Genomic DNA, 27,573 nt, shown 5'->3' with positions numbered 1-27,573 from the left:
AATTCCCATCTAAATTCCAGTAAGATTATTCTAAAATTTATATGGAAAGACAAAGGAACTTGAATAGTTAAAAACAATACCTTAAATGAAGTATTAAGTTGAAGAAAACATTTTACCCAATTTCAAAACTTACTATAAAGCTAAAACAATCAGTACTCAGTGGTACTGGCAGAGGGCTAGACACACAGAATAAAACTGAACAGTGAGTCACACAAATATGCCCGACTGATTTGTTTTATAAAGGTTCAAAAGCAATTCAACTTTGAACAAATGGTACGGGAGCAGCTGTTCATGCATTGAGGAAAATAAGAACTCTGACCTAAATCCACACCTTATACAAAAACTAAGTCAAAATTTAACACAGACTTGTTAAATGTAAAACTGTAAAATATGTAGAAAAAATATAAGAGAAAATCTCCAGGATCCAGGGCTAGACTAAAAGTTATAAGACTTAACACCAAAAATATGATTGATAAACTGATAAATTGGATTTCATCAAAATTTAAAGCTTTTGCTCTATATAAGATCCTGATAAAATAAAAAGACAAGTGAAAACTAGAAGAAATGTTTCCAAACAACAAGACTCACATTTATAATATACAAAGAACTCTTAAAACTCAACAGTAAAAAACCAAACAATCCAATTATAAAATGAGTAAGAAATGAAGCAACATTTCACTGAAGAAACAGAGATGGCAGATAAGCACAGGAAAAGATCATCATTAGCCACTAGATGAACATAAATGAAAACCAAACGAGTTATTACCACAACCCTATCAGAATGGCTAAAAACAAAAACAAGAACAACAAATGTTGACAGTGAAAGACGCTGGAAAAGAAGTGGCAAAACGGGGAGAAATGTAAAAGGTTACGAGCCACCCAGGAAAGCAGTTTGGCATATTCTTACAAAACTGAATATCCAACTACCACACGACCAGCAAGCACACTCCTAGGCATTTATCCCGGAGGAATGAAAGGGCACATTAACACAGAAACCTGTGAAAAGCATTTATAGCAGCTTTAATCATGATAGCTCCAAATTGGATAAACAACCAAGATGTCCTTCAACGGGTAAATCGTTAAACAATTTGTGCTGCAGTCGTATCAATTAAATCTATGCAGCAATAAAAAGGAACAAACTATTGACATATGCAATAGATTTTCTAGATGAAATCTCCAGAGAGTTATGCCGAGTTTTTGAAAACGTAACAAAAAAACTTGCAAAATATTACATGGTATATGATTTCATTCATATAACATTCCTGAAAAGACAAAATTATAGAAATGAAGAACAAATTAATGGTTGTCAGTGGTTAAAGAGGAGTTAGTTAATTTCTAGAGACAGAACACAATTTGATATGCAAACCAACCAATCCTGAGGCCATATGCCCACCTGCCCTCTTTTCTCAGGCTCCTTCAGTCTGAAACACTCTCTCCCTGCCCTAAATCACCCCAAGGCCAGCGATGTGACAACTAAGGCCACCCTGAAAGCCCAGAGCAAGCTGAAATTATTTAAACTAGACAATCCTAAATCTGCTTATGCTGCCTTGCCTTGCCTTCCCCACAGAAATCGCTCCTCCCTCCCTCTGCCTGCTGACCAACCCCTGGTGCCTCCCTGTGTGGCCCTCCATGGAGTGGATGGATCCCTCCTCTTAAACTGTGAGAATAAACTCTCCTTCCAATGGCAGTGTTCTGCTGATCTGTTGGCCTCACCACACCCGAATAAAAATAAAATCCCAGGTAGTACATTTTAGAAGTGAAATGTTTTGCATTTTGACCGTATCCCTGTCCATATCCTGGTTATGATGCTCTACTAGAGTTTCAAAGATGTTACCGTTGGGGGGAAACAGGTTAAAAACAAGCTCTCCCAGTAGTATGTCTTACAAATGCATGTGAATCTAACTATCTCAAAATTAAAAGTTTGACTGAAAAAAAATGAAAGAAAGATTAAAGCAAGTCCCTCTTCTTTCCCATTAATCCACTCTGTGAGGTTTCTTTGTCAGGAGCCTTTGTAAATGGTGAATAGGAGGTTGCAGTGAGCAGGATGGAGTGCCAGCACGCTGCAGTGCCCCCCAGTCCTCTCTCCTTTCCCACTGATCCCACTATGGAACAAGTCATTAGCGAGAATAAAGTCTTTGGGTCAAAACCAAAATGCATACTTGGTGGGGGAGAGCAGCCTAGAAGGAGGCAATTCAAGCCAGGATCTCTGAGAGTCATCCTGACAACAGCGATGCTTGCATTGCACGCCCCTCCTGGAAGCCAGGCACGTGCGCATGTTAGTGGCCCTGCCCAGCCACCCGGTGCAGCTCCACTGGCCAGGGCTCTGCAGGGCACCCGGGAAGGTGCAGGGCTGATGCTGTTACCGAAGCTGGCTAATCCAGACCACAGGAAACAAAGGCCCAAGGGCGGGCCATAAAGTCACCTTCTGTGTTTTCAGTGAATCTTTATCATTTTATTTTCCCACAAAACAAAAGGCAGGAACACCTGGTGCCTTTTATGAAAACCAGCTCTGGTTCTGAAAATGAACCAGCGTGTGGTGGGGCTCGGGTCTGCGGTCACGTCCGCCCTTGGGAGCAGGCCCTGGGCAGCGAAGCCACATGGGGCAGGAGCTGGGGAGAGTGGGAAGAGGCTGCCGCACCTGCTTCTGCATCTGCTTCGTGGAGCCAGAGCTTCGGGGGCGGGGAGGAGGGCGCGGCCCTCCTGTCTTCTGACCCCGAGGAGTGGGGTGGTCCTCCTGCCTGGCTCGGGCCTCCCCACAGCATCAGCTTTCTGGAGACTCACGTGACAGCTGTGCTCAGGCCAGACGTGTGATTATGTTCCACAGTTTCCACCTGATATCTACAATATGCTTTTAATTAGATATCATGACCATCTTCGCATGTCTTTCACTGACTTTTTAAAATTTCTTGAGCTGTATGTAAAAATACCAACTTGCTTGAATTAGGCTTCAGCACTTGGCGAATTATTTTTTTCTTTCTCCAGTTTTGTAGGCTGAACTTCACTTGCAGATTTAAACTCATCCTTCTCTATGGCACTGGACAACAGCCCACAGCCCCAGAGGGGGGCTGGCCTCTCCTAGCACCCCAGAGCCCCTCATTTGGCAGTTTAAGCATCAGAATCTTTGAATAATTTCCCATTATTTAGGAATCTCAAATATATAAACTATACAGGTCCAGCAGTTTATAAGAAATGTTTTGCTGTTTAATCAGTCCCAGAAATAAATGGGAGTGTTGAGAGAAAGGAAGCGGGAGAAGAGGAAGCACAGAAGAAACGGGAAGTAAAGACCTAGGGGAGGATGGGTCCACGCACGGCCCTCGGGGGCCCATTTGCTGGTCAGAGGCCATGAGCAAGGCTGGCTTCCCAGCACGCAGCCCTGGGAGGGGCCAAGAATGACACAAACACAGCCTTCTGGGACATCTTTGGTGGGCCACTGAGTGCGAGTCTGCCTGCCAACCAGGAGACACAGGTTCCATCTCTAGTCTGGGAAGATCCCACAAGCCAAGGGGCAACTAAGCCTAGGCACCACAACTACTGAGCCTGTGCTTTAGAGTCTGCGCTCCCCAACAAGAGAAGCCACCGCAATGAGAAGCCCACACACCACGATGAAGAGCAGCCCCGGCTCACCGCAACTACAGCAAGCTGGCGGGCAACAGAGAAGATCTAGCACAGCCCAAACATTCATTAATTTTAAAAACACACGACTTCCTGGGCTTTTCTCTGACCAGTCTCTGGACACCAAGTCCTCGGCTCCTCGGGGGCCTTGCTTCATCAGACAGCTATCACCGACCACACTCACTCAACACCTGCCCACCCTTAAACAAAGGCAAGAAGACTCCTGATCCCAAGGCATCCTCTAGCCGCCACCCTCCCTTCTTTAAGGCATCTGTGCCCATACCTCCCACTTCAGGTGGACCCTTTGAGCCCACTGGCAGTCTTCTGAGCCACCACCAACTTCACAAGCACCTTCTAGTAACTCAGCCCAGTAGAAACAGTTTTGCTACTGCTGCTAAGTCGCTCCAGTCGTGTCCGACTCTGTGCGACCCCATAGATGGCAGCCCACTAGGCTCCCCCATCCCTGGGATTCTCCAGGCAAGAACACTGGAGTGGGTTGCCATTTCCTTCTCCAATGCATGAAAGTGAAAAGTGAAAGTGAAGTCGCTCAGTCAGGTCTGACTCTTAGCGACCCCTTGGACTGCAGCCTACCAGGCTCCTCCGTCCATGGGATTTTCCAGGCAAGAGTACTGGAGTGGGGTGCCATTGCTTTCTCCCAGAAACAGTTCAGCCTCATTTTATTTACCCCTTACAGAGCTTTGACTAATACTGACAACCCCTTCTAGAAATACTCATTTTTCCCCCGTTTCTTACTAATTTTCCATCCACCTCTCTGGATGCTCAGCCCTAGGCCCCCGAGTGCCTCCTTCTCCCCACTCCTAATTGTTGATGCTACAGTGGACTCTGATAAGGAGTCTGAGGTGACAGGACCATCTCCATGATGCTACAGGGTCTCCCATGTGATGATAACACTCAGACATCTCCCTGGACTTCAGACCCAAGGCTGCTCAACATCCCTACCCAGATATCACACGAGCACCCCAAGCTCAGTGTGTCCACAACTGAACCAACGGTTCCCCTCCACCCTCAATCTTCCTGGTTGTCTATGTCCCCATCTCAACAGAGAGCATCAACATCCCCCCAGCTGCTCAGCAAGACACCCTTCATGTCGCTCTGGTCCTTCCCTTTCTTCACCTCTGCACCTATCTCCCAACATTCAGCCTATGTTTTTTTCTGTGAAAGAATGTGCATTTGGGTCCCCAAGCCCCATGCTCCCACTTCCCTCCATTGTTGGTGGGTTAGGTTTCTACCCTCACACCCTACACCAACACAGACCCTACAAACTGAGCCCCCTGACTCAATATCTATGCCCTCCAATTCTCCTTCTACACACATCAAGGAAACTTTTAAAAACACAAATGTAAGAACCTTTTTCTTAAAGTCCTTTAATGACTCCTACCACCCTCAGAATAATGGCCAATGCCTTTGTGTAGCTTGTAATCCTCTGGTGTGACACGACCTTATCCACCCCCACTACCTCATCTCTCACCTTTCCCCTTTCACATGATGGAACCCCTCCCAGGATACTGGAATTCCCGGGGCTTCTGCACAATAGTAGGGGGTCAATAAACACCTGTGAAGCCGATGTGAGAAGCAATAAACGCATAACATCGGGAAAAGCCTCACCAAGGAGTTTTCAAACTGGGTTCTGAAGGATGAGAAAAATTTTATCCAAAAAGGTGGGAACACAGGAATTTTAAAAATATGGGCCAAGTGGGTTCAAGGGTTTGATGGTACAAAGTGAAGTCGCTCAGTCGTGTCCAACTCTTTGTGACCCCATAGACTGTAGCCTATTAGGCTCCTCCATCCATGGGATTTTTCCAGGCAAGAGTGCTGGAGTGGGTTGCCATTTCCTTCTCCAGGGGATCTTCCCGACCCAGGAATCGAACCCAGGTCTCCCTCATTGCAGGCAGATGCTTTACCGTCTCAGCCACCAGGGAAGCCCCTTATTCCAAATGTGAGAAACTAGAGGTTTGATGAGGTTGGAGGAGAAGAGAGTAGAAGGAAGTGAGACTGGAAGACACGTGTGTCAAGTTAAAGGATTTGGGTATTTGTCCTCTCTCTGGTTGTCTGAGAGGAGGATGCTCTTAGAGAGAAGATCCATGGCTACCACTTATTGCTTACTGCCCAGGCCCTCACCCCGGAGGACTGCCTGGACTTACTGGTGATGGGAAACTGGACACAGAGTCTGGAAGAAGGGGGACTTGATCAATTCATCCCCCAGCCCCAAAATTTCACTTTACTCAACACTTGCTTGAGTGAGAACAGAAACACAAAATGTAACAACATTTTTCGAAGACAATAGGCAACACTTATCAAGTTTAAAATGTGAACACTCTGACCCGGTAATTTCAACCTATGAAATTATTCTATGGCACTAACAGGATGACCATGCCAAAATACAGACACAAGGGTGTTGTTTATTGCATTGAAAACAAAAATGGGAACAAATTCAATATTCTTCAATATTGAATTATTAGCCAAATTTTGGTGTGCATGTGTGCTAAGTCACTTCAATCCTGTCCGACTCTTTGCGACACCATGGACTGTAGCCTGCCAGGCTCTTCTGTCCAGGAGATTCTCCAGGCAAGAAAACTGGAGTGGGTTGCCATGCCCTTCTCCAGGAGAATCCTCCCAACCCAGGGATTGAACCCACTCCTCTTATGTCTCCTGTATTGGCAGGCAGCTTCTTTACTGCTTGCACCACCTAGGAAACAGCCAAACAATAAACATGCATTATTAAGAGGAGGGGATACATCTATATAGACTGATACTGAGCTAAGCCCACAATAAATTTTTTAAGTTATGAGAGTATAAATGGTACCATCTCATTTGTATTTTTAAAAAACCCACAAACACATACACAGAAAGTCTCCCCTGAGACCTTCTAAACTCTAAATCAGGACACGTCAAAAATTAACAGGAAAAGCTAGTACAGCCCTTCCTGAGTTAGACTTGTGGGGTCCACAGGTACATATTATTTAAGAATGACTTAACTTAGACCAGCAGTTCTCAAAGTGTGGCCCCTGAACCAGCAGCATCAACATCAGTGGGCAATCGGTTAGAATGCAAGCTCTCAGCCCCACCCCAGACCTACTGCAGCAGGAATCTGGGGTGTGGGGTTCTCCAGAGGACTGAGGCCCTCCGAAGCGCGAGAACCCCCGACCTGGGCGTCTGGGAACAGTCCTTGAACTAGGTGATAAACTGTCACTTCTGGGTCACCATGCCACAAAGACTCCCATTTGCACACGGGGTTTCTCAGGAAGGGAAGGAAGGAGCTCTTGGAGCACAGTGAAGAAAAAGACAAAAAAAATCTCCAAGTCTCTCGGAGGCCAAGACTCAGTTTGGCTGGGCCTCCACACCTGGCAGTTCTAAACGCTGCCGTCAGGGAGAGTGAAGGCAGCCAGGAGAGGGCAGAAGCTGGGCACGGAGGGGCCAGAGGAAAGACCTGGGCCTTGGCAGCAACGTTCTAGATCTGAGCCTGTGGCTGCCAGGCAGGAAGGGGAGGCTAGGGGAGGCTATTTCAGAGGCAGCTGCAGAAACAGAGACGGTAAACTGAGAAGTTTAGCAAGTGATCCCCAGCCCCTACCTGAAAAACCATCCCCTGACGGGCAGAGAATTTGTCAAATTCAATTTTTATAAACAAACACTTGGCATCTTTTACTTCAAGCAGCACCAGGGCCTCTGCTCATTTTAAAATGGTTGTGCCACTGAGAGTCAGCGGTCCATCTGGCGTCCACTCTCGGGTTTGTGTGTCAGGGTACCTAGCGTGCTCTGAGCGCACAGAGGGATTAGGCCTCCAGCACATGCTGGAGAGGCCCCAGCCGTAGTCCGCAGCAGAGCCTCCTTCGGCCGCCGCACTTCTGTCTCAGCATCTCTGTAGCCCGGCCACCACCAAAAGCCTGGCACTTCGGTTTGGATGTCAACCTCCCACTAAACTCTGGATAAAGGGAAGGGGGGTGTCCTCCCCCATCCCCCTTGAACTCAGGGTCAGACCTCTGAGGAAGCAGATGCTTGTCTAGCGGTCAGCACAAAGACAGGACTCCTGCATCTCTCCCCGGAAGGGCTTTTGGAGGAGCTCGGACACTCAGTCTTAGCGTGTGGAGGCTGGGTAATTGCCGAGCTGACCCTCTGGAGCCTCCTGGCCTGCTCACCTTTCACGATGATGCCTGGTGCAGCCCCACCGTGAAATGTGCTTATTAATCTCACTCATTTGATACCGCGCTCTTCTGCCCTGAGCTCGATGTTAGGAGAAAATGATAGGGATAGATTCTGCTCCTGTCAGACTCACCAAGACTTTCAGAAAACCAGACTATCAAAGGCCATCTGCCGCCCACTTGCTCGGCATTCACAGTGACCCCAAAGGGGCCAGCAGAATGTTAAAGACACAGATCCACACAAGGGAACAGTCAGAAGACCCGGGTTTCCACCTCCCCCCCAGCCCTGCCCCCCACCCAGAGAGTCACCCTGGAGACGGTCCTCCCAGAGACAGGCGCGCACCAAGCCCCTGCCCTGATTCACGACGCACTGCTTCATATCTAATTCATCAAAAGACACTTGGGCTTCTCAAATAAGGAACATTTTTATTAGCTTCCCCAAGAGTTTTATGGCACAAAGCCATACCTAATGATTCTATTTTATGGCAAGTTATACATTCAAACAGTGCTTTGAAGTCAGGCAGCAGGTAAAACTCAAATCTTTGTCAAAAAAAAAAGATTCCCCCGTTCATTCACTTTAAAAATGTTTATAAGCTTTCCAGCAGCTGGGAAAGTGATGTGGAGGATTGTAACAGGCTCCCCCTTCCTCACATGGGAGCCAGCGTGGGCTGACGCGACAGGCACTGTTCACCATGGGGCTGATTTTGCCTGCCTGCCCCCTCCGCCTGAGGACTTGTGCAAGTCTGAACACATTTTTGGCTGTCACACCTTGGGGTTTGGGGCTATTGGCATCGAGCAGGAAGAGGCCAGGGATGCTGTCCCCGCCATGCACGAGACAGCCCCACCACATACTACTATCTGATCATCTGGCCCAAGACGTCAGTAATGCCAAGGGTGAGAAACCCTGCCTTAGGGCTTCTTCTGGACTAGGCATGGCATGTCCCCCCAACTCACACCTCACATCAGACACTGATTTTATCACTGCGCCAGGTGTTCAGTGCTGACAAATGAGACTTATATTCTTTTACTCTTATGTATTCTGGGTATACATTTTCAATGAGCAAGAATAAAACGTCATCCCAAACAAAATCAGTTCAGTTCGGTTCAGTCTCTCAGTCGTCTCTAACTCTTTGCGAACCCATGAACCGCAGCATGCCAGGCCTCCCTGTCTATCTCCAACTCCCGGAGTTTACCCAAACTCATATCCATTGAGTCAGTGATGCAATCCAGCCATCTCGTCCTCTGTCATCAAACAAAATAAGGAAAGTGAAAAATAAGACCACCTTAGGGGTTTCCCTGGTGGTTCAGTGGTAAAGAATCTATCTGCCGATGCAGAAGACGCAGGTTCGAGCCTGATCCGGGAAGATCCCACATGCCACGGAGCAACTAAGCCCTGTGCCACAACTACTGAAGCCCGCATGCCCTAGAGCCTGCGCTCTGCCACAGGAGAAGCCACTGCAGTGAGACACCCTCACACCACAGCTAGAGAGTAGTCCCCGCTCACTGTAACTAGAGAGAAGCCTTCGCACAGCCATGAAGATCGAGCACAACCAAAAATAAATAATAATTTAAAAAAACCCTCCACCTTAGAAGTTCAGAACACATGACAATAGTCACCGTTAACTAAAGCCTCCCAATAGTTCCTCTGCACATTTTAAGCCCCACCCAAGTTGGAATTTATCTACTGAAAAAATAATATAATTAATTCGAGCCATCGGTACTACTGAACATCACCACAGACGTGTGCTGAAAAGCAAAGCCAAGTCTCTACTAAATTGTGGTGATGCGGTCATCACAGCCCTGGGCTTGAGTCACCTGATTCACCACTCCCAAGCGCTGGGTCTCCATCACTTCCCTTCTCGGAGCTTGTGTTCTCCTGATCAGCACAGTGGACAGAAGGCAACTTGCCCTCCCACTCTTCAGGGAATTGTGAGAGCCAGCTGAGTTCATGGGTGGGAAAAACTGCTTTGTAAACTGTAAGAAGCTATATAAACACATGTCAATATATTTTTAACATTTATACAAGACAATCTGTGACAACCAAGGGTCTTTCAGATGCTTGGATTCTTTTCATGAAATGTCACAACTAAAAATGACTTTGGAAATCAACTAATTCAATCCCTTAATTTTACAGAATGTGAAGATGACCATCACAGAGGTCAAGTGACCCAGCTAAGGCCAAGCAACAGCCCAGATGGGCTCAGGTCCAGCCAGGACACTTGCCACACCTTGCCGCTGGTGGTGCTTTCCCTTCCTGTTTAAGTTCCTAGAGTGCAGAAACACATCTTACACATGACGTTCAGAGGGTCTTGAACAAAGTAAACAAATATTTGCCATATCAATGAATCTTGACTTACCACATCGTAGCCTGTCGGGGCTCGGTTCCGAGAAGCCACCACCCCGACTCCTGTGATGGGATCCATTGACGTCTCTGGCAAGGCTTCTGAAAGGTCTTTGACTTCAGGCATGGTGGCTTGCTCCTGATTCCAAAAAGGAAAAAGAAAGCACAAAATTCAAATGGAGCATTTAAAGTGAGCAATACAAAGTCTCAAACAGAACCAGAATCCTGGGGCAAATATCCTGAACTCAGCTTCACATACATGGACCAGCTAAGGGAGCCCTGGCTTTACCCGACCCTTTCCTCAGATCAAGAATTCAAGTAGGGATTTCCCTGGTGGTCCAGTGGCTAAGGCTCTGTGCTCCCAAAGCCAGGAGGCCTGGGTTTGATCCCTGGTCAGGGAACTAGATCCCACATGCCACAATTAAGAGTTCACATGCTTCAGCAAAGATCAAAGATCCCATATGCCCCAACTAAGACCTGGCACAGCCAAATACATAAACAAATACTCTATTAAAAAAAAAAAAAAAAAGAATTCAAGTCATCTCCAGCTCCTGCTCTTCTCAAGTGAGTTTTGAACACTCTCCCGCCCTGCTGTCTGACTTCTGTACAGATACCAGCAGCTTCTCTGAGGATAAATCAGACATGGTTAAATCTAGCAACACCTTCCATCTCTCCCCCTCACAGCATCTCCTGGCAGAAGAACAGCCCTCCAAATCCACAGCCATGACTACATCCAAGGGTGGGCTGTTGGGGAGGCAGAGCTTTGTGAACACATAGAGGAAAGTGCTCTTGCCATGGAGGACACAGAAAGGCAATGGAGTCCAGGCTCCATGACTACAGCTGGTGAGCAGGCAAGCAAAGATTCAGGACACCGACAGCTGCAGAGCTGCTGTGAGAACTAAGGGAATCCCGTAAACGAAGGGCCTGGAGAGGTCCCCTGGCACACAGTAGGCCCTCAGCAAAATGCAGGTGAGAAGGGTGGGTGAGGGACACAAAGGTCCAGTGTAGTCAGCCAGAAGCGTGGTCACGGCTGTTCCCAAGAGGACCGGGGGGTCCCTTTGTTGTGTTTAATCCCAGGGTCATGTGGACACTTACTCAAAGCTAAACACGAACAATGACTGTAATTCTTGTTGGACACTGGGAGGAAGGGAGGGAAATGAAATTATTATTCTGCTGCTGCCTGCCTCCTGATGTGACCGGAGGAGACCAACAGAATATAGAGAGCACTGGGTCTGGGCAGCTCCAGTGGCAGTGTACCAGAAAGCATATAAAATGGTAACACCTTATGTAAATGACTTCTAGAGCTTTTTCAAAGGACCAGCAGTGGAAAACAGCAAGTTAAATTCTACCTCCTTCTGCAGCGATTTCATTCCACTGGCTGTAGGGTCTGTCAGATCTCTCAAGGCTGGTTACTGCTGCTAAAGCAAACCAAACACTCTCGTCTAACTGGGCAGCCAGTAGGAATATTTTAAGTTCTCAGCCTAGAATCAGAAAAGGCAGAGGCCATTAAAAATGACTATAGCCTCCTCCGTAGAAACAACCAGAGGGCTGTATGCAAGTCACCGTGTAATCAGCATTCCCTGGAACCCACGAAAGGCTCCAGAAACAGGCTCGTCAGTGCCAGGGAGCTAATTCTCTGATCAAGGCTAGGAAGCACCTGGCAGCAGCCACAGTCTCAGCTTCTGTTTATGACAAAAGCCAAACTAAGTTAAGCTTTACTTAATTCTACTGAAAATAAGCTTCTGGAAGTAAAGGGCAGGGGGGCAGGACATCACACCGCATCACTGAATTGTTTTCTATTTTCAGATCTTATTTACCAGGCGAGTTTATCTGCATAAAGCACAGGGCTCAGTGCTTCCTGCACACAGTAGGCACTGAGTGAATATTTCCTGAATGAATCCGCAGGGATGCCCCCAGTCAGGAAGGTTTAGAATTCACTATCTGCACCAGCAGAATCCAAAGCAAACTGATCAAAAAGTACTTCATTTGGAAAACTCGGTATTCTTGGTTAACATGGAAATAACATCGCTGCCGTTAGCAAAATACTGTTATACCTGCTGTTGGTTACCGAAATGCTTTGCAATTAACAACTCATTAACAGAAGGCACTGAATTCTGCCAGTGCTAAAATATCATGCTGTGAATTTAATAAAGAACATAAGACGTAAGTTTTATTATTATTATTATTATTAAGATAGTGCTGCCTGTACTATCTGAGGTGGGGGGTGGGGAGCATGGGAATAAATAAGAAATATTTTATTCGCTGAGGGATGCCCCATCCTCGGGTCACTGCATCCCGGTCCAGGTACCAACCGCCCTCCTCTGCTCTGCAGCGCGAGCAAGTTGCGGGAGCGGGGGAGGCTGACGCCGCTGCTCCCACAATGCACCGGGCAGCCGGGCACCGGGCCCCAAGATGGCTGCGGGCAGCCTCCTGAGCAGACAAAGGAGCCGGCCGGCGGGCTGCGGGCCTGCAGGCTGGGAGGATGCGGCGGGCAGGGCATTAGCACTGAGCATCTCAGATGCACGCCTCCACCCCCGCCCCCACACCCCACACACACCCCCAGTGGCAGTGCCCTGGGGGATCCAGCAGCCTTTGTGAAATACAGACAAATGACTCCTCGCTGGGACGGCGGAGGAAAGCGCCACCACCAGCAAAGGAAGCTTTTAATGAGAAACGCCCAAGATATCCATGGCAGAGGCAATCACTCAGAGCCGCTTGCCCTGAATTACATATTTTCTGACTGCAAATTACTCTTAACAGCGTCTCTACCGTCACTTCAATTGACCTTCCTCACAAAAGGCCATTTATTAACTAGCACTCGGCGCTCCCTGGGCTGCGCGGAACCTCCGGCCCGAAGGGGATGGCACGGCAGCGGCCGCGGCTGCCCGGGTCACAAGCCAGGCCTCGGCGAAGGGGAGAAGAGGCCATTAATGGGGTGGGGGGGTGGGTGCTGCAGAGCAGAGCTGCCTGGGGAGAGGGGCAGACGAGCGGGGGTGTTTAAGACCACCATTAACCTGTCTGGCAAGACGCTGACGCTGGGCTGAAGCAGAAAATGCCAGGCCTGCTTGCAACAACGGGCATCCTCCTCAGCTCTCTTTGCCCAGCCTGGCATCCACCTCCAGCTCCAAATTCTAGCTGCACACAGAACGCACTCACACACCTCCCCGCATCTGAGCAGTGCCCTGCAATTACCAAAAAAGCTTTCACCAGCTCCTTCTCAACTGATGCTCACACCAAACCTAGGAAGGGGACTGGAGCATATTAATCCCTATTTCAGAGCAAAGAAACAGAGGCCTGGAGTTCTCAGATGCCATGGGCTGGCAGAAGGCAGAGCCCCAGGGGCCTCTGACCCTCCCTCCCCAGTCTGGTCTACTTTCCACACACTGGGCAGAGACAGACCCAACTTCCCATCCCATACCTCATCAAGAAAGTGCTCTCAGCACCAATTATATTTTAAAATGCCAAAGCTCTCTTTTCTCTAGCAGTAACCCAGTAAGTGAAGTGAGGGGGAGAAAAGTATTGAGAGATAAAAGTAACATGGGATTAATTTTCCTCACACCTCAGTTTCGAGATGCAACATTTCCCTCATAAATAATTTACAGCAATAAAAATGAGCTAAGGCCATGTTTGTGTAGGACAGAGGTAAATTTAGGCCTAATGAGGGAGACCCGCGTGCTGCACAGGAGGGAACGGGGTGATGTACAGCATGGTGTGAACACAATCAACAGCACCCGGGGGGGGGCGGCGGGGGGGCCTCCATTGCCAACTGCAAGTTGCACCGCCAGCGGAGGCAGGGGCAGGGGATGGGGAAACTTCTACTGCCCCAGCTGTGGCTGCAAGGAGGGTCCCTAGAGGAAAAGCCAAAAGTTCACTCAGTGTTTTAGATGACAAGATAACAGAGACCGAGATTTCTGAGAACTCTAGGAAGGAGCCAACCTGAAGCTAAGTGGATTTCCAGGAAATGTCAGGAGAGGAATGACGACGGTAGCAGCACCTGGGAGTCACGTCTGATTTCGGGCAGGGTCGGAAGAGTAGAGAGTACCCTGGCAGCACTGACCTTGACCTAGTCCTCCTAGCTTAACCTCACAGGTCGTCCAGTCCCTGTCTATCCCGAGCGTGCAGCCAGCCTCACTCAGACCATCGCCAAGGCTGGGGGCTACAGAGCCTCACCCTGGGCAGCTGTGCCTGTGTCTGTCCCAAGAGGATTTCTCCATAAAGCAGGGGGAGAAAGAGAGAGACAGCGAGCGGGAGGATGAGAGTAAGTGTGTGTGTTGTACATCCTGGGACTGGGGGACTGGGATGAAGAGTGACAGAGAATGAGAGAGAATGTATATGTGTGTGTGTGTGTGTATGTGTGTGTGTGGAGAGTGCGTGAGAGAGAGAATGTGTGTGTGTGTGTGTGTGTGTGTGTGTGTGGAGAGTGCGTGAGAGAGAGAGAGAGAGAGTGTGTGTGTGGTACTTCCTGGGACTGAAGGACTGGATGGGGCCAGTTAGGGCGAGGTGTGTTTTCCAGACCCAGCAGGATTTTTTCCAGCCGTGCTCAATGAGTTCCATCCAGCAACACTGGGTAAGAGAAGAGCTTCCTGAGTGTGCACCGAACAGTGCCCGGGGGAGGTCCCAGCCCCCCGGCACGGCAGCACCTCACCAAGGCTGTCGCCCCAGGTTCACAGAGAAATGAACTTTAACTATAAAGCCCCTTCACACAGACAGCACAGGGCTCCCTTGTAGCTGATCAAAGAATTACTACGACAGTGTGCTTAATCCCTAAAAGTCAGCAGTGCTGGGCTTAACTGATGCTGAACATTGTTTCAGTATCAAAGGCGTGCCTCCCAGCCGCAGTCTGGGAGAAAACTAAGCTACTGAATCACAGTTGAAAACTCAGGGGAACTTTGATATCATCTCTGTTTAATTTCCCCGGCCCTGTGAGCCTGGGGTTTATCTCGTTTTATCAACTCCTGTACTGAAATCAAAACCCAACTAACAGAGCTGAGACCTCTCTCCACCGAGGCCCTTCCAGCAGCAGGGTAGGGCATGAGCCGAGGAGTTTAAAGCACATTGGGGGTGGGGGGAGGCAACAACTGCCGGGGGGCAGGGGATGCTGCCTTCAAAGGAGGCACAGCAGGAACCCAGGACAAGGAAGGAAGACCAGCTCAGAAGCGGAGCCAGTGCTGCCCACCAGGGCTGAAGGTGGGACTTGCACACAGCTTTGGAGGAGAGTAATATCAAAGTATTGGGGGGTGGGGCAGGTTAGATAGGGCTACTGGGATTGAAATGACAAAACCAGTGGGTTAATTAAGTCTCTACGGAAGGATGAACTTGTGATCTGATTGTCTGAAATCCAAAGTCAAGGGCAGAAAAGACATAAATTGTCTGCCCACATCTACCAGCTTGCAGAGCTGGGGAAAAGCAGTGGATAAATATTTCACTCCCCGTGGCAAACGGCCGAAGAGCAGAGCCTCCCTGCGGAAAAGCTGCAGCCCAGCGTGAGGCAGCTCTCTGCCTGCTTCCCAGCAGCTCGGTGGTGGCGGTGGGCTGCAGGAACCCCTGCTCGTCTCTGTTACCCCATAACTACCGGTTCCTTCCTGCTAACAAATCTTAAGCTGGGGACAGAAGGACAGGGGAGGAAGTTGGTGGCTAGGCTTCACCCAGGTACCCACAACACACACAAATACACAAACCCGGCCACCGCAGGCAGCCATGGCGCATGCAGAGCCCTACCTCCTCAGGAGACTGCAGGCTGAGGTCAGGGTCCATGCAGCACCCAGGCAAACGGCCAGCTGGCTCTGGGCACCACCCATAGGGATAGCGCACACAGGCTGAGAGGCGGCCACCGTGGAACCTCAGGATAGCCTCCTGGTGCATCCTGTACTTTGGCCTGGACATTTGATCCGAGTGACCAGTCAGAAACCAAATCGTTCTGACAAATGCTGTCGAGTACGATCTGGTGGCAACAGGCCACAGGCTGCTGGGAAGGCTGCTAAGATACTGGGGAATGAAAGCAAGTATTTTCCTAAGCTCCCCTGGATCACAAAGAACTTTCCAGCCAGGGAACTAACAATGGCGAGCACTTCCTTTTTTTCCCAGTAAAAGTCTGTTACTTCTAATAGAAGAATCTGGTGTACAAATGCATCCACCCCATCAGACCTCTGCTTAGACTGGCATTAACCATTTGATAGCCAAACAGATTTATCATAAACCATGTGAGGCACACCTGGGGTTTGGGTGGCTGCAGTACAGTGCAGTGCTGGATCCCAGAATATACTCTCCCAAAATAAATCCGGATCAAGTTCTACAGCACGGCCGTGGCTAAAGGCCTGCCCCTACAGGCCCGGCTCTGCAAGACCAGGGAGCCTGGTGCTGGGGAGGAGGGGGCATTCTCTAGAACACTGTGAGCCCCACCCCAGCTTGCTCGCCTTTACTGCAGATGAAGGCCGTCCCTACCCACTCCCATCAGGTCTTAGTGCCATAGTGCCCCCTGGAGAGAAGGCAGAAGGTGGACCCCCATGGAAGGCAGACACCCTACAAATGAAACCATCCCAGGAGGCCCCAAGAGCCGGCTGGCCGTTTGCCTAATATTCGGTGATGGGAAACGGTCACAGCCTTGGCTTGATGAGCAGTGTCTGCTGAGTAAAAATGCTAACATGTCACCTCAACATTGGGCAATGGGCCCTGAGGCCAGAATCGTCAGAACACCTGGCCTCAGGTCAGTAGATACCCCACCTCATCACCACCCACGCTCTTGACGCTCACATGGGCCTTAAGAGTTTCTTTGGTCATGTACTCATTCTACCTGTGTGTGCTGATGACTCCAAATTACCTCCAAGGCTGGCATTTTTCTCCTGAGACTCAGATATGTGTCTCTGGTGCCCTGCTGGCTATTGCCACCTGCGTGTCCCATTGATACCTTCAACCTGGCTGACCTCGCCATCCTCCCCCCGAGGCACCTCCACATCCCTAGTACCGAACAGGACCTGGTGCATAACAGTCAGCCCACAGATGTCTGTGGAAAGCTCTTGTGCTGAGCATGGAGCAGCGACGAAGATGGGAAGCCCGAATTCTCAAACTCTAGCATGCTTGAGTCACCTAGAGGATTTACAAAAACAAAGTCGTACAGCCACTTCCCGAGGTGCTGACTCGGTGCCTGAGAAGCTGCATTTCTAACAAGATCCAGGTAGATGCTGAAACAGCTGGTCCACAGTCCAAAGTCTGAGTAAAAGGCAGTAGGTACTCATGGGATGTTTGATGAAGGAAGGAAATTGAGGCAGGGAGGGAAGAGGGAAGAAGGAACCTAAAGGTCATCATCCCTGGGGAGCAGCCTCAGAGTAAGTCCTTCAGTCTTTCCCTCCCTAACACAGGTTACCCAAGAGCACCCAAACCCTCCCCTATGGCACCCACCCCACCATTCAAACTCTGGGTCACATCTCCTATTCACCCCAAATCTTCCCCACTGCCCAGCCAGACAGATGCTGTCACTAAGAATCCTGATGTTGTCCAAGGACATGACCTTAGCACATGGGCACACATGCGCACACACACATATACACACACACACACGTAAAGAAACACGGTCTTGACTCTCAGAAGGTTACAACACTTTCCCAAGCAGAGCATTAGTTGTTCAAAGGTATATGTCCATCATAGTACCTAGTCTATAGCGAATACTCAATAAATTTGCATCATCAATAAATAGACTATAGATAAATGGATGGATGGATGGGAGGATGGATAAACGAAGTCCCTGTCCTGCTTTCAAAACTGTCTGTGTTCCACTGGACTAAGGGGGCACGTAAAGCAGCAGGAGCAATGGTGAGCGTGCCCCGCTGGGTCATTGATGCCTGGTGCAGGACAAACACCACAACTCCAGGGCCGAGCCACCTGCCGAGCAAGGGAGGTGGGACCTCAGTACTCTGGGCAGTTCCAGAAGCGGGTCTGCCCTAGATCCAGAGTAGGCTGGATAAGGACCTGGCCGGGGGCTCCGTGAAGACTCCCCATGGAGTTTGTAAAAACTACAGCTACTCTCCAGGTTCTGATCTGATTGGTCTGGGCTGGGGCAGAGGCTGGATAATGCACTGCCCAGGTGCAGTGGCACTGTGCTGGGTGACACAGCGACAGGTAAGTCATGGCCACCACCCACGGGGCTCACAGGCTAGAGGAAATGTCCTCAAAGAAAGGAACTGTAAATGAAGGGGACACTCCCTTCTGCCGGGGGCAGGTGGTGGGGGTGCGGACAGGGTGCTGGCCTTCCTGAAAGATAGCGGGCACAGAGCGCTGCAAGAGGTGCGGGGAGAGCACAGGGCAACAGCAGTGGCACGAAGCGCCGGGCTGTCTAGGGAACTGTTAGGAGCAAGGGGCTCTGAAACAAGCTCACGAAATGCTAAACAAGCAAAACCTTTCCAAACTTGTCTGCGCTTCTGTGCTCCTTCTAAGGTCCAAGCAATGATGAGGATCTAAGGAGCGCCCCAGTCGTCGGAAGGGAGATTCCCAAGTCTTGGGTTCCCATTTCCTCTCCTGAAGCTGAACGCTTCTCAAGCTATTGCCACTTCCTGCAGACCCGGCAGGGCCTCTATGCTGTTAGCTCCGGGGAGGGTTGGGTGGTAAAGTAGAGAAATAGGAAAGGTATGGGCTTTGGACTCAGAGGAACCAGGGCTTGAGCTGCAACTCAGACACAGCTGTGTGACCGCAGGCAGGCAAACTGCACTGGGCCTGAGTTTCCACTCCTATAAAACTGGAACAATGCATAATATTTTCTTTACAGGGTTTTAAACTATATAAAGTACTTGTAGGACTTCCATTAAAAGAAACAAAAGAATGGGAGAAAATATTTGCAAACCATATATATCTGATAAGAGGTTAAAAATCCAGGCTTCCTTGGTGGTCCAGTGGTTAAGAATCTGCCTTGCAATACACACTTCCCTGATAGCTCAGTTGGTAAAGAATCTGCCTGCAATGCAGGAGACCCCAGTTTGAGTCCTGGATCTGGAAGATCCCCTGGAGAAGGGATAGGCTACCCTCTCCAGTATTCTTGGGCTTCCCTGGTGGTTCAGCTGGTAAAGAATCCTCCTGCAATGCAGGAGACCTAGGTTTGATCCCTGGGTTGGGAAGATCCTCTGGAGGAGGGAAAGGCTACCCACTCCAGTATTCTGGCCTGGAGAAGCTCAAATGGTAAAGAATCTGCCTGCCATGCAGGAGACCAGGGTTCAATTCCTGGGTTGGGAAGTTCCTCTGGAGAAGGGAATGGCAATCCACTCCAGTATTCTTGCCTGGACAGAGAAGCCTGGTGGGCTACAGTCCATGGGGTCGCAAAGAATTGGACACGACTGAGCGACTAACACACACACACACACACACACACACACAGAGTCCATGGGGTTGCACAGAGTTGGACATGACTGAGAAACTTTCACTTTTCACTTTGCAATGTGGGGCATATGGGTTTGATCCCTGGTCTGGGAAGATCTCACATGCCAAAGGGCAATAAGCCTGTGCATCATAATTATTGAGCCTGTGCTCTAGAACCTGTGCTCAGCAATGAGAGAAGCCACCAAAATGAGAAGTCCATACACCGAAACTAGAGAAAGTCTACATGCAGCAATGAAGACCCAGTGCAGCCAAAAATAAATGAAAGAAAAACAAACAAAATATATGCAAGGTTAAAATCCAAGTCTATAAAGAACTCCTACAACAGAGCAATAACAAAAAGCAAATAACTTGATGAAAAAAAAGGGTAAAGGACTTGAAAAGGCTTTTCTCCAAGGGAGATATACAAATGTCCAAAAAGCATCTGAAAAGATGTTCAGTGTCACTACTCATTAGGGAAATGCAAACCAAAACCACAGTGAGATATCATCTCAGACCCATGAGGACGGTTACTGTGCTGTGCTTAGTCGCTTAATCGTGTCCGACTCTTTGCCACCCCATGGACTGTAGCCCACGGGTCTCTTCTGTCCATGGGGATTCTCCAGGCAAGAATACTGGAAGGGGTTGCTATGCCCTCCAGATGGTTACTAGCAAAACCCAGAAAATTAGTATAGTTGAGGATGTGGAAAAATTGGAAACCTGGGGCACTCTTGGTGGAAAAGGAAATGCAGCAACTATGGAAAACAGTATGGTGATTCCTCAAAAAATTAAAAGTAGAATGACTATATGATCTGGCAAATCCACTTCTGGATATATACCCAAAAGAATTGGATATAGAGTCTCGAAGAGATATTTGTATGTATATGTTCACAGCAGCATTATTCACGATAGCCAAAAGGTGGAAGTAACCCAAGTGTCCACAGACAGATAAATGGATAAGTAAAATGGGGTCTTTACATACAATGGAGTACTATTGCTAAAAAGGAAGGAAATTCTGACACATGCTACAGTGTGGATGAACATTGACATTGTTACGCTAAGTGAAATAAGACAGTCACAAAAAGACAAATACTACATGATTCCATTTACATGAGGTATGAGGTACTCACAGTAGTCAAATTCATAGAAAGTAGAATGGTGGTTGCCAGATGCTGGAGGAGGAGAAAATGGGAGTTGCATAATGAGCACAGACGGCCCTTGAACAATGCAGGAGTTAGGAATACCAACTCTCCGAGTCGTCAGAAATCTGAATATACCTTATAGGTGGCCCTCCAAATTCACGGTCCCTGCCATGTGGGGGTTCAACTCACTGGGAAAGGTGTAGTACTGCAACAGTTATTATTGAAAAAATTCCATCTGTAAGTGGACCTGAGCAGTTCATACGCATGTTGTTCAAGGGTCAACTGTACAGAGTTTCAGTTCTGCAAAATGAAAAAGTTCTAGCGGTTAGTTGTACAACAACTTGAATGCACTTAATGCCACCAATGCATTAGGTAGCAAATTAGGATGGCAAACTTTATTTTGTGTGTTTCACCGTATTTTTAAAAAGCATCTGTAACTGTGGTCCTCAAATTTCAGTAAGCATTAAGTACAACCTAAGATTCTTGTTCAACAGGCAGATTCTGGGGTCCCTTCCCCAGATATTCTGATTCAAAGTCTGGGTTTGAGGCCTTGGGATCTGCATTTCAATCAACATCCTGGGGATATTTAGCTCATTAAGAATTCATTTATTTCTCTCTTCTAAAGGATCAAAGGATATTCTTTTGAACATTTTCCTGGGCAGATCAGTACCTGAAAAAAAAAAAAATGTGTGTGTGTGTGTGCGCACGCGTGTGTGTGTGTGTGTGTGTGTGTGTATGTGTGTAGAACAATCCCAAAGCCACAGGCCCAACAAGATGGCCCTCCAGTTTTCAGGGGAGTCTGAGCTGCTACAAAGCTCAAGTACATGACCCCTGGGCTCTGGGCCCACAGGCCTCTCACATTTCAGCCTACACAAGCTCTGCATCTCACCAGAAGTGTGTCGTGTAACCCAACGCTTGCCCACAGGATGTCCCCAGCAAGGAGGTAATGTCAAGCACACCCTGCCTCCCAAGCAGCGGGGAAGAAGAGATCTGAGGCAAGCAACCCCACTGCAAACAGTGCAGACAACTAGGGAAACCACAATTCCCAGTGGTGGCCCAGTGAGCAGGGGGCCAAGGAGAGCCTGTGTGGCCAGGCACCACAGGCCAGGGAGAGCCTCAGATAGAGCCAGGACAGCCTGCAGAAAGGCAGCTCATTCAGGGAACCCAGGCCTCCCCTCCCACAACCCAGTGAGCAAACAAGACCCTGCTCACTCAGCCGCAGCCAACTAAACGCAGTGTTCTCAGCCCATCATATCCAGCCATGTAGTCATTTGTTATCTTCATCATCATAACAGCACCTCTGACGTTTCCCACGCTTGACTCCAACACCGTCATTGCTTTTCAGCGTGGCAAGGACGCCGCGCTCTGAGCACGAGGCACAGAGCACTTTCAACCTGCTATGGCAGCGGGGCCCAGGACGCTTGGATCCAGACAGCCCCTGCCCCAGCCCCCACTTACCCCTTCTAAGGCCCTGAGAGCAGATCACAAAGTGTTCACGTGGTCGTGTGGTTTTGTAAAATGTACAGCAAGATATTCTTGCATTGTTTTTCTTCCAGCCCCTCACACCCACAACAAATTGTCAAAATGGCAGACCCACAACAAATTGTCAAAATGGCAGACCCACAAAACTAGGGTCTTAGACCCCTAGTTAATTGACTAGGGGTTAGGGTTAGACCCCACTTAAATTTAGTGAGGATCCCCCCACCCCATCCACAGTGTCACACATATTCACATACCTTAACTCGTTCAGCCTTACAGGGTAGGTTTTATGCTTAGGTCTCTTTAATAAATAAGCAAATGGGGATTCTGAAAGGTCCCATGAGGTTCCATGACTTGCCTAGGGTTACCTAGGTTCCAGGAGGTATCCTGAGATTCCAAGCCCAGTGTTCATTCTACTCCCATCCTTTCCTGCTGCTGCTGCTGCTAAATTGCTTCAGTCGTGACCGACTCTGTGCGACCCCAGAGACGGCAGCCCACCAGGCTCCCCCATCCCTGGGATTCTCCAGGCAAGAACACTGGAGTGGGTTGCCATTTCCTTCTCCAATGCATGAAAGTGAAAAGTGAAAGGGAAGTTGCTCGGTCATCTCTGACTCTTAGCGACCCCATGGACTGCAGCCTACCAGGCTCCTCCGTCCATGGGATTTTCCAGGCAAGAGTACTGGAGTGGGGTGCCATTGCCTTCTCCGCATCCTTTCCTAGTGGCCCTCAATACAACTACTAACAGAGAAGCACAGTAAAAAAACTGAAGCTACTCTTCTGATTAACCAGTTAACAAACCCTGAATATTAACCACTAATTTTTACTGACCACTTGCCCTGTGGCAGGCACGGAGCTGAGCATTGCTCCTGTTATTTTTCTCTTATTTCTTAACTATAATCCTATGAGATAGACATTATCATGAGCCTCACTCTACAGATGAGGAAACTGAGGCTCAGAAAAGTTCACTAATTTGCGTAAGAACACACAATAAGGAGAGCCAAGGCATAAGCTGAGGTCTAATTCTGACGTTCTCGCATTTAATCATGGTGTACTGTACTCTTCCATCTAGAAGTGGGGGAAAACCCCACCAGTGGGAAGGAGGCAAAGCAGAGAAATGCCTTTAGCATAAATCAGGAGTGTGGCCTAAAAGCTAGAAGGAAGGAATGAAAAATGTGGATCAGAGAAGATGATTCTGGGTTCAAGTGAACCAGTAATTGCTATGTCAATTGCTTTGCACAGGTCTTGGTGCCCAGGTCCCAGAAGAGGCCCCGTCTCTCAGAGGCCCCATTTAAATATTCTATGCAAGGCATAACATCTTGAAATAGCCAGTTCAATTTCCCGCAAGCAAGAAAGGTGTCACCTGTCTCCTGTGCTAACTTTCTGAGTACGCTGAGTTTTTGAGTTAGTCTAGGCTTCCACTGAACTATCTCCTAACTTTTCTAAGGTTTTTCTGGTGCAGCTGATAAGATTTTCTTGCCCTGTTAAAATGAGATGAGATCCAGCCAGCTGTCCAGAAATGTACAATGAGATTATATTGAGAAGGAACCACCAGAGACAAAGGCCCCTAAAGAGATTCCAGCTTGCTGTCTGCTTTGTGGCAGAAAACTGAGTCGGGGCTGGCTCATGGGTGGGGGCAGGGAGCAGAGAAGGGGCAACAGCCACTCCCTTTTTGCCCTCCAGTGGGACCTCCTCTGGGCCAGGCTGAAGAGGCTGTGGAGGGGTAGAGAATACAAGAATCATTTTTAATGGTTGGGAAAGGCTGATGATTTAGGAAGAGTTGTGTGTTGGTAACAAAGAGGACAAAGATGCTCATGGGTCTGGCTTCTTCACTTGGCCCCTGCCCTTGAGCCTCATTTGCACTGGAGTCCCCATGGGGTGACTATCAACAGGCTCACTACCCTTCAAGGATGGTACTCTGGGTCCTGGGTGCCTCGACCAGCACGTCACCTTGCAGACAGGTGCCCTGGAGTTTGGCTGTCCTCTCTGCTCTGCTCAGGTCACAGATGAGGCCGCAGATCATGCCCGAGGCTCAGGTGCAATCTGCTCGGCACCCACGTGACCACAGAGAGTGGACCCCGGGCCCCGCCAGTGAAACGAAGGTCCGGGTCTGTGCAGGTGGCCGCCGCGCCCCGGCACAGGTGGGCCGCCTCACCTTTCACCGTACGGACGTGGCTCTCGGCGACCTCACCTGCCACGGCCCAGGGGGTCGCTGCTCGCCCCGGGGTCCCCGCGCTATCCTCCCGCCTGCCGGCTGCAAGGCCAAGCCAGGACGCGAAGCCGCGGCGCGCGCAGGGCCGAGCAGAGGCCGCCGGGCCTGTCCCCGCGGCTGGCCGGGCACGGAGCCCGCAAGGCCTCGGTGCAGCCCGGCTCCGCCCGCCCGCCCGCCCCTCGGCCCGGGTTCCGCGCCCGCCCGCCCGCCCGTCCCCCGAAGGAGCAGGGCCGGCTCGGCCGAGCCTCCGCGGCGCCCGGCCCGCCCTCACTTAACTGTTCCCCGCTGGGGCGGCGGCGGCGGCGGCTGCGGCGGTGGCGGGTCCCGGCTCCGTCTCACGCAGAAGCAGCTTCTCATCGCCCGGGCGGCGCGGAAGGGGCCGGGCCCGGGGCCCAGGCGGCGGGGCCGGCAGCTCGAGCGCGAGCCTCACCGGGGAGCGGCGGCGGCGGCGGCGGCGGCAGGGGCGGGGCGCGGCCTGGCGGCGGCGGCGGCGACAACGGCGGCTGCGGCTCCCTCGCGGGCCGCGGCGGCAGGCCGGGCTCCGGGCCTCCCGGCTCTGGCTCTGGCTCCGGGGGAGGCGCCGGGCGCCTGAGGCTAGCTCGGGCGGGAGGAGGGAGCGGGAGCCCTCGCGTCCGGAGCCCGCGCCGCCGCCCGGCCGGCACCCCGCCCTCGCCCCCCCTGCCGCCGGCCTCCCCCACGGCCTGGCCCGTTAGCCCGGGGAGGGCCCTGGCGCCGCCGACCCGGCCTCTCAAAGAGTCCGCAACGGCCCCTCGGAGCAGCCCAGACCCGAGGGAGCCCCGGGCCTCTTGGAGCCTGGGCCCCGATTTCCCCCTCCGCCAAGCTGGTCTCTTCCAGGGACCCGCAGCCCCCTCTGCTCTCCTAGGCCTCACTATATCACTATACCCTAGACCAGTCCTTACATCCCTGGAAGCCTCCAGGCCTCTTGGAACCTGGGATAAACGTTACACACCCCCACACACCCGCATGCCTCTTGCAGGGACAGGGACACACACACACACCCCTTTTGCAGGAACACTCAGCCCTCCTATGCTTTACGGGACCCCAGACCAATCTTTCAGCTCAGCTCACTTGGTTCAGGAGACCCCATCGCCCAGCTGACCCAATACAAGCTTAGCCTGGCCGCAGTCCCCAGTGCCAACACAGGCCTCTCACACTGACCCCAAATTCCTAGCAATATCTGTCTCCCTCTTATGCTACCTACAGAGGTCCAAAGCAAGGACTGTGAGGCTGGCTTAGGGGAAGTATTTAAAAGTTTAAGCTGATCTCTGGCCCTACAGTACTTGGGAAAATGTACAAGCCAGAGGATAAAATGGAACTGGATGAGGAGAGGGATCTAGGGCTTGGCCTTCAGCTAGAGTGGCTAGTTGGTGGTGCCAACTCTGCATCCTTAACCAAAAATGCCCCGCACAGCCCCAGCAAGGCACTCAGAGGGAGTGCCAGCATGCTGTTAGAGATGAGGACCATGCAGGACTGATTAGTATCAGTTTGCTAATGTTTCAAGTCTAATTTCCACACATTCTTAGGCTTTTCTAAAATAGCTGTTTGATCCTTTAAAACAAAAAAAAAAGAAAAAGGTGTTCTGAAGAACTGATTGTTGAGGAAAATGTCCTATGGGGAAGCCTTCCTAGTGTGTGTATTCCAAGCATTTTTATCACTCAGAAATGCCACTGGTTCAGATGGTTTTACAGGCAATTTCTAGCAAACCATTAAGGAACAAATAATCTCTATGTTATTTAAACCGTTACACAGAAGAAAAAAGTTTTCCATTTCACTTCCCAAGTTTAGCATAACTGATACCAAAACTGACAGAGATAATACCAAAAAGGAGAGTTACAGGCCAGTTTCAGAACACAAGTCCCCAGAGAATTTAATACATGTTTTTTTGAAAAGGAGGTTCTGCAGTCAAATAACTTGAGAAAGTACTGCATGCCACCTATAGTCTACCTTTTAAAGAATCACAATAAGTATAATTAAGGTCTCTGTGATGTCCAGTTCAGTTCAGTTCAATCGCTCAGTCGTGTCCGACTCTTTTCGACCCCATGAATTGTAGCACGCTAGGCCTCCCTGTCCGTCACCAACTCCCGGAGTTCACTCAAACTCATGTCCATCGAGTCGGTGATGCCATCCAGCCATCTCATCCTCTGTCATCCCCTTCTCCTCCTGCCCCCAATCCCTCCCAGCATCAGAGTCTTTTCCAATGAGTCAACTCTTCGCATGAGGTGGCCAAAGTACTGGAGTTTCAGCTTCAGCATCAGTCCTTCCAATGAACACCCAGGACTGATCTCCTTTAGAATGGACTGGTTGGATCTCCTTGCAGTCCAAGGGACTCTCAAGAGTCTTCTCCAACACCACAGTTAAAAAGCATCAATTCTTCTGTGCTCAGCTTTCTTCACAGTCCAACTCTCACATCCATACATGACCACTGGAAAAACCATAGCCTTGACTAGACGGACCTTGTACAAGAGTAAACAAATCTGGTATTTCCCAAACTCATCTGAGCCAGGACCACCTTTTCAAAGTTCACCAATTAATCCCTAACCTGTGAATCATTACTCTTACAGACCAATCTGCTGAAGTATATAGTAGTTGCAAAACTACTAAATAAAATTTTAGCAATCTGAATCCAACTTGCTCTAAAACAAGTCAAAATCCACTATAATCAGGCAAGATTTATTCCAAAAGTACAAGGATGATTCAACATTAGTGACTCTGTAAACTCATTTCATTGGTAAAGAAAAATAAATCACAGGATATTATCAACAGAAGAGACACTTTAAAAATATTTTATAAATTCAACACCAATAGCTTATAATTTTCTTTTAAAAAAACCCTTAATAAACTAGGAAGAATATTTAAGCTTCTTAATGACAAAGTTTACTTAACAGAAGCCATCCATAAACATATTTAATGGTGAAACACTAAGGGCATTCTCATTTTAGTCAAAAACAAAACAAGAATGCCCACTATAATTGCTACAGACTAAAGCCAATACATGGAGAAGGCAATGGCACCCCACTCCAGTACTCTTGCCTGGAAAATCCCATGGACGGAGGAGCCTGGTAGGCTCCAGTCCATGGGGTCGCTAAGAGTCGGGCACGACTGAGCGACTTCACTTTCACTTTTCACTTTCATGCATTGGAGAAGGAAATGGCAACCCACTCCAGTGTTCTTGCCTAGAGAATCCCAGGGACAGAGGAGCCTAGTGGGTTGCCGTCTATGGGGGTCACACAGAGTCGGACACGACTGAAGCGACTTAGCAGCAACAGCAGCAAAGCC

General features: G+C 49.6%; 1 protein-coding gene across 7 annotated transcripts in view; it reads right to left on the bottom strand.

Moving 5' to 3' along the window:
* The window catches only part of MVB12B (multivesicular body subunit 12B), a 208,854-nt gene extending 183,941 nt beyond the window's left edge, over positions 1-24,913 (bottom strand). For 2 of the 7 annotated variants that reach the window (XR_009739594.1, XR_009739595.1), the window contains exons 1-2: positions 15,829-16,052; positions 10,127-10,249 (exon numbers count right to left, since the gene is read on the bottom strand). Coding sequence is in view for 5 of the 7 variants with exons in the window: in XM_061433525.1 (XP_061289509.1) it covers positions 10,127-10,249; positions 15,829-15,993 (288 nt within the window). In the remaining 2 variants the exon portion in view is untranslated. Of the gene's footprint in view, positions 1-10,126; positions 10,250-11,459; positions 11,626-15,828; positions 16,194-24,552 lie in introns of those variants that run through there. The other 5 variants (XM_061433526.1, XM_061433529.1, XM_061433525.1 and 2 more) reach the window with 5 other exon arrangements.
* Positions 24,914-27,573: the final 2,660 nt, after the last annotated feature.

This window comes from Bos javanicus, chromosome 11 (assembly GCF_032452875.1).
Source record: "Bos javanicus breed banteng chromosome 11, ARS-OSU_banteng_1.0, whole genome shotgun sequence".
In the NCBI taxonomy this organism is placed as follows: domain Eukaryota; kingdom Metazoa; phylum Chordata; class Mammalia; order Artiodactyla; family Bovidae; genus Bos; species Bos javanicus.
The sequence above is the reverse complement of the archived record's forward strand: the minus strand, read 5'-3'. Positions and strand labels throughout refer to the sequence as shown.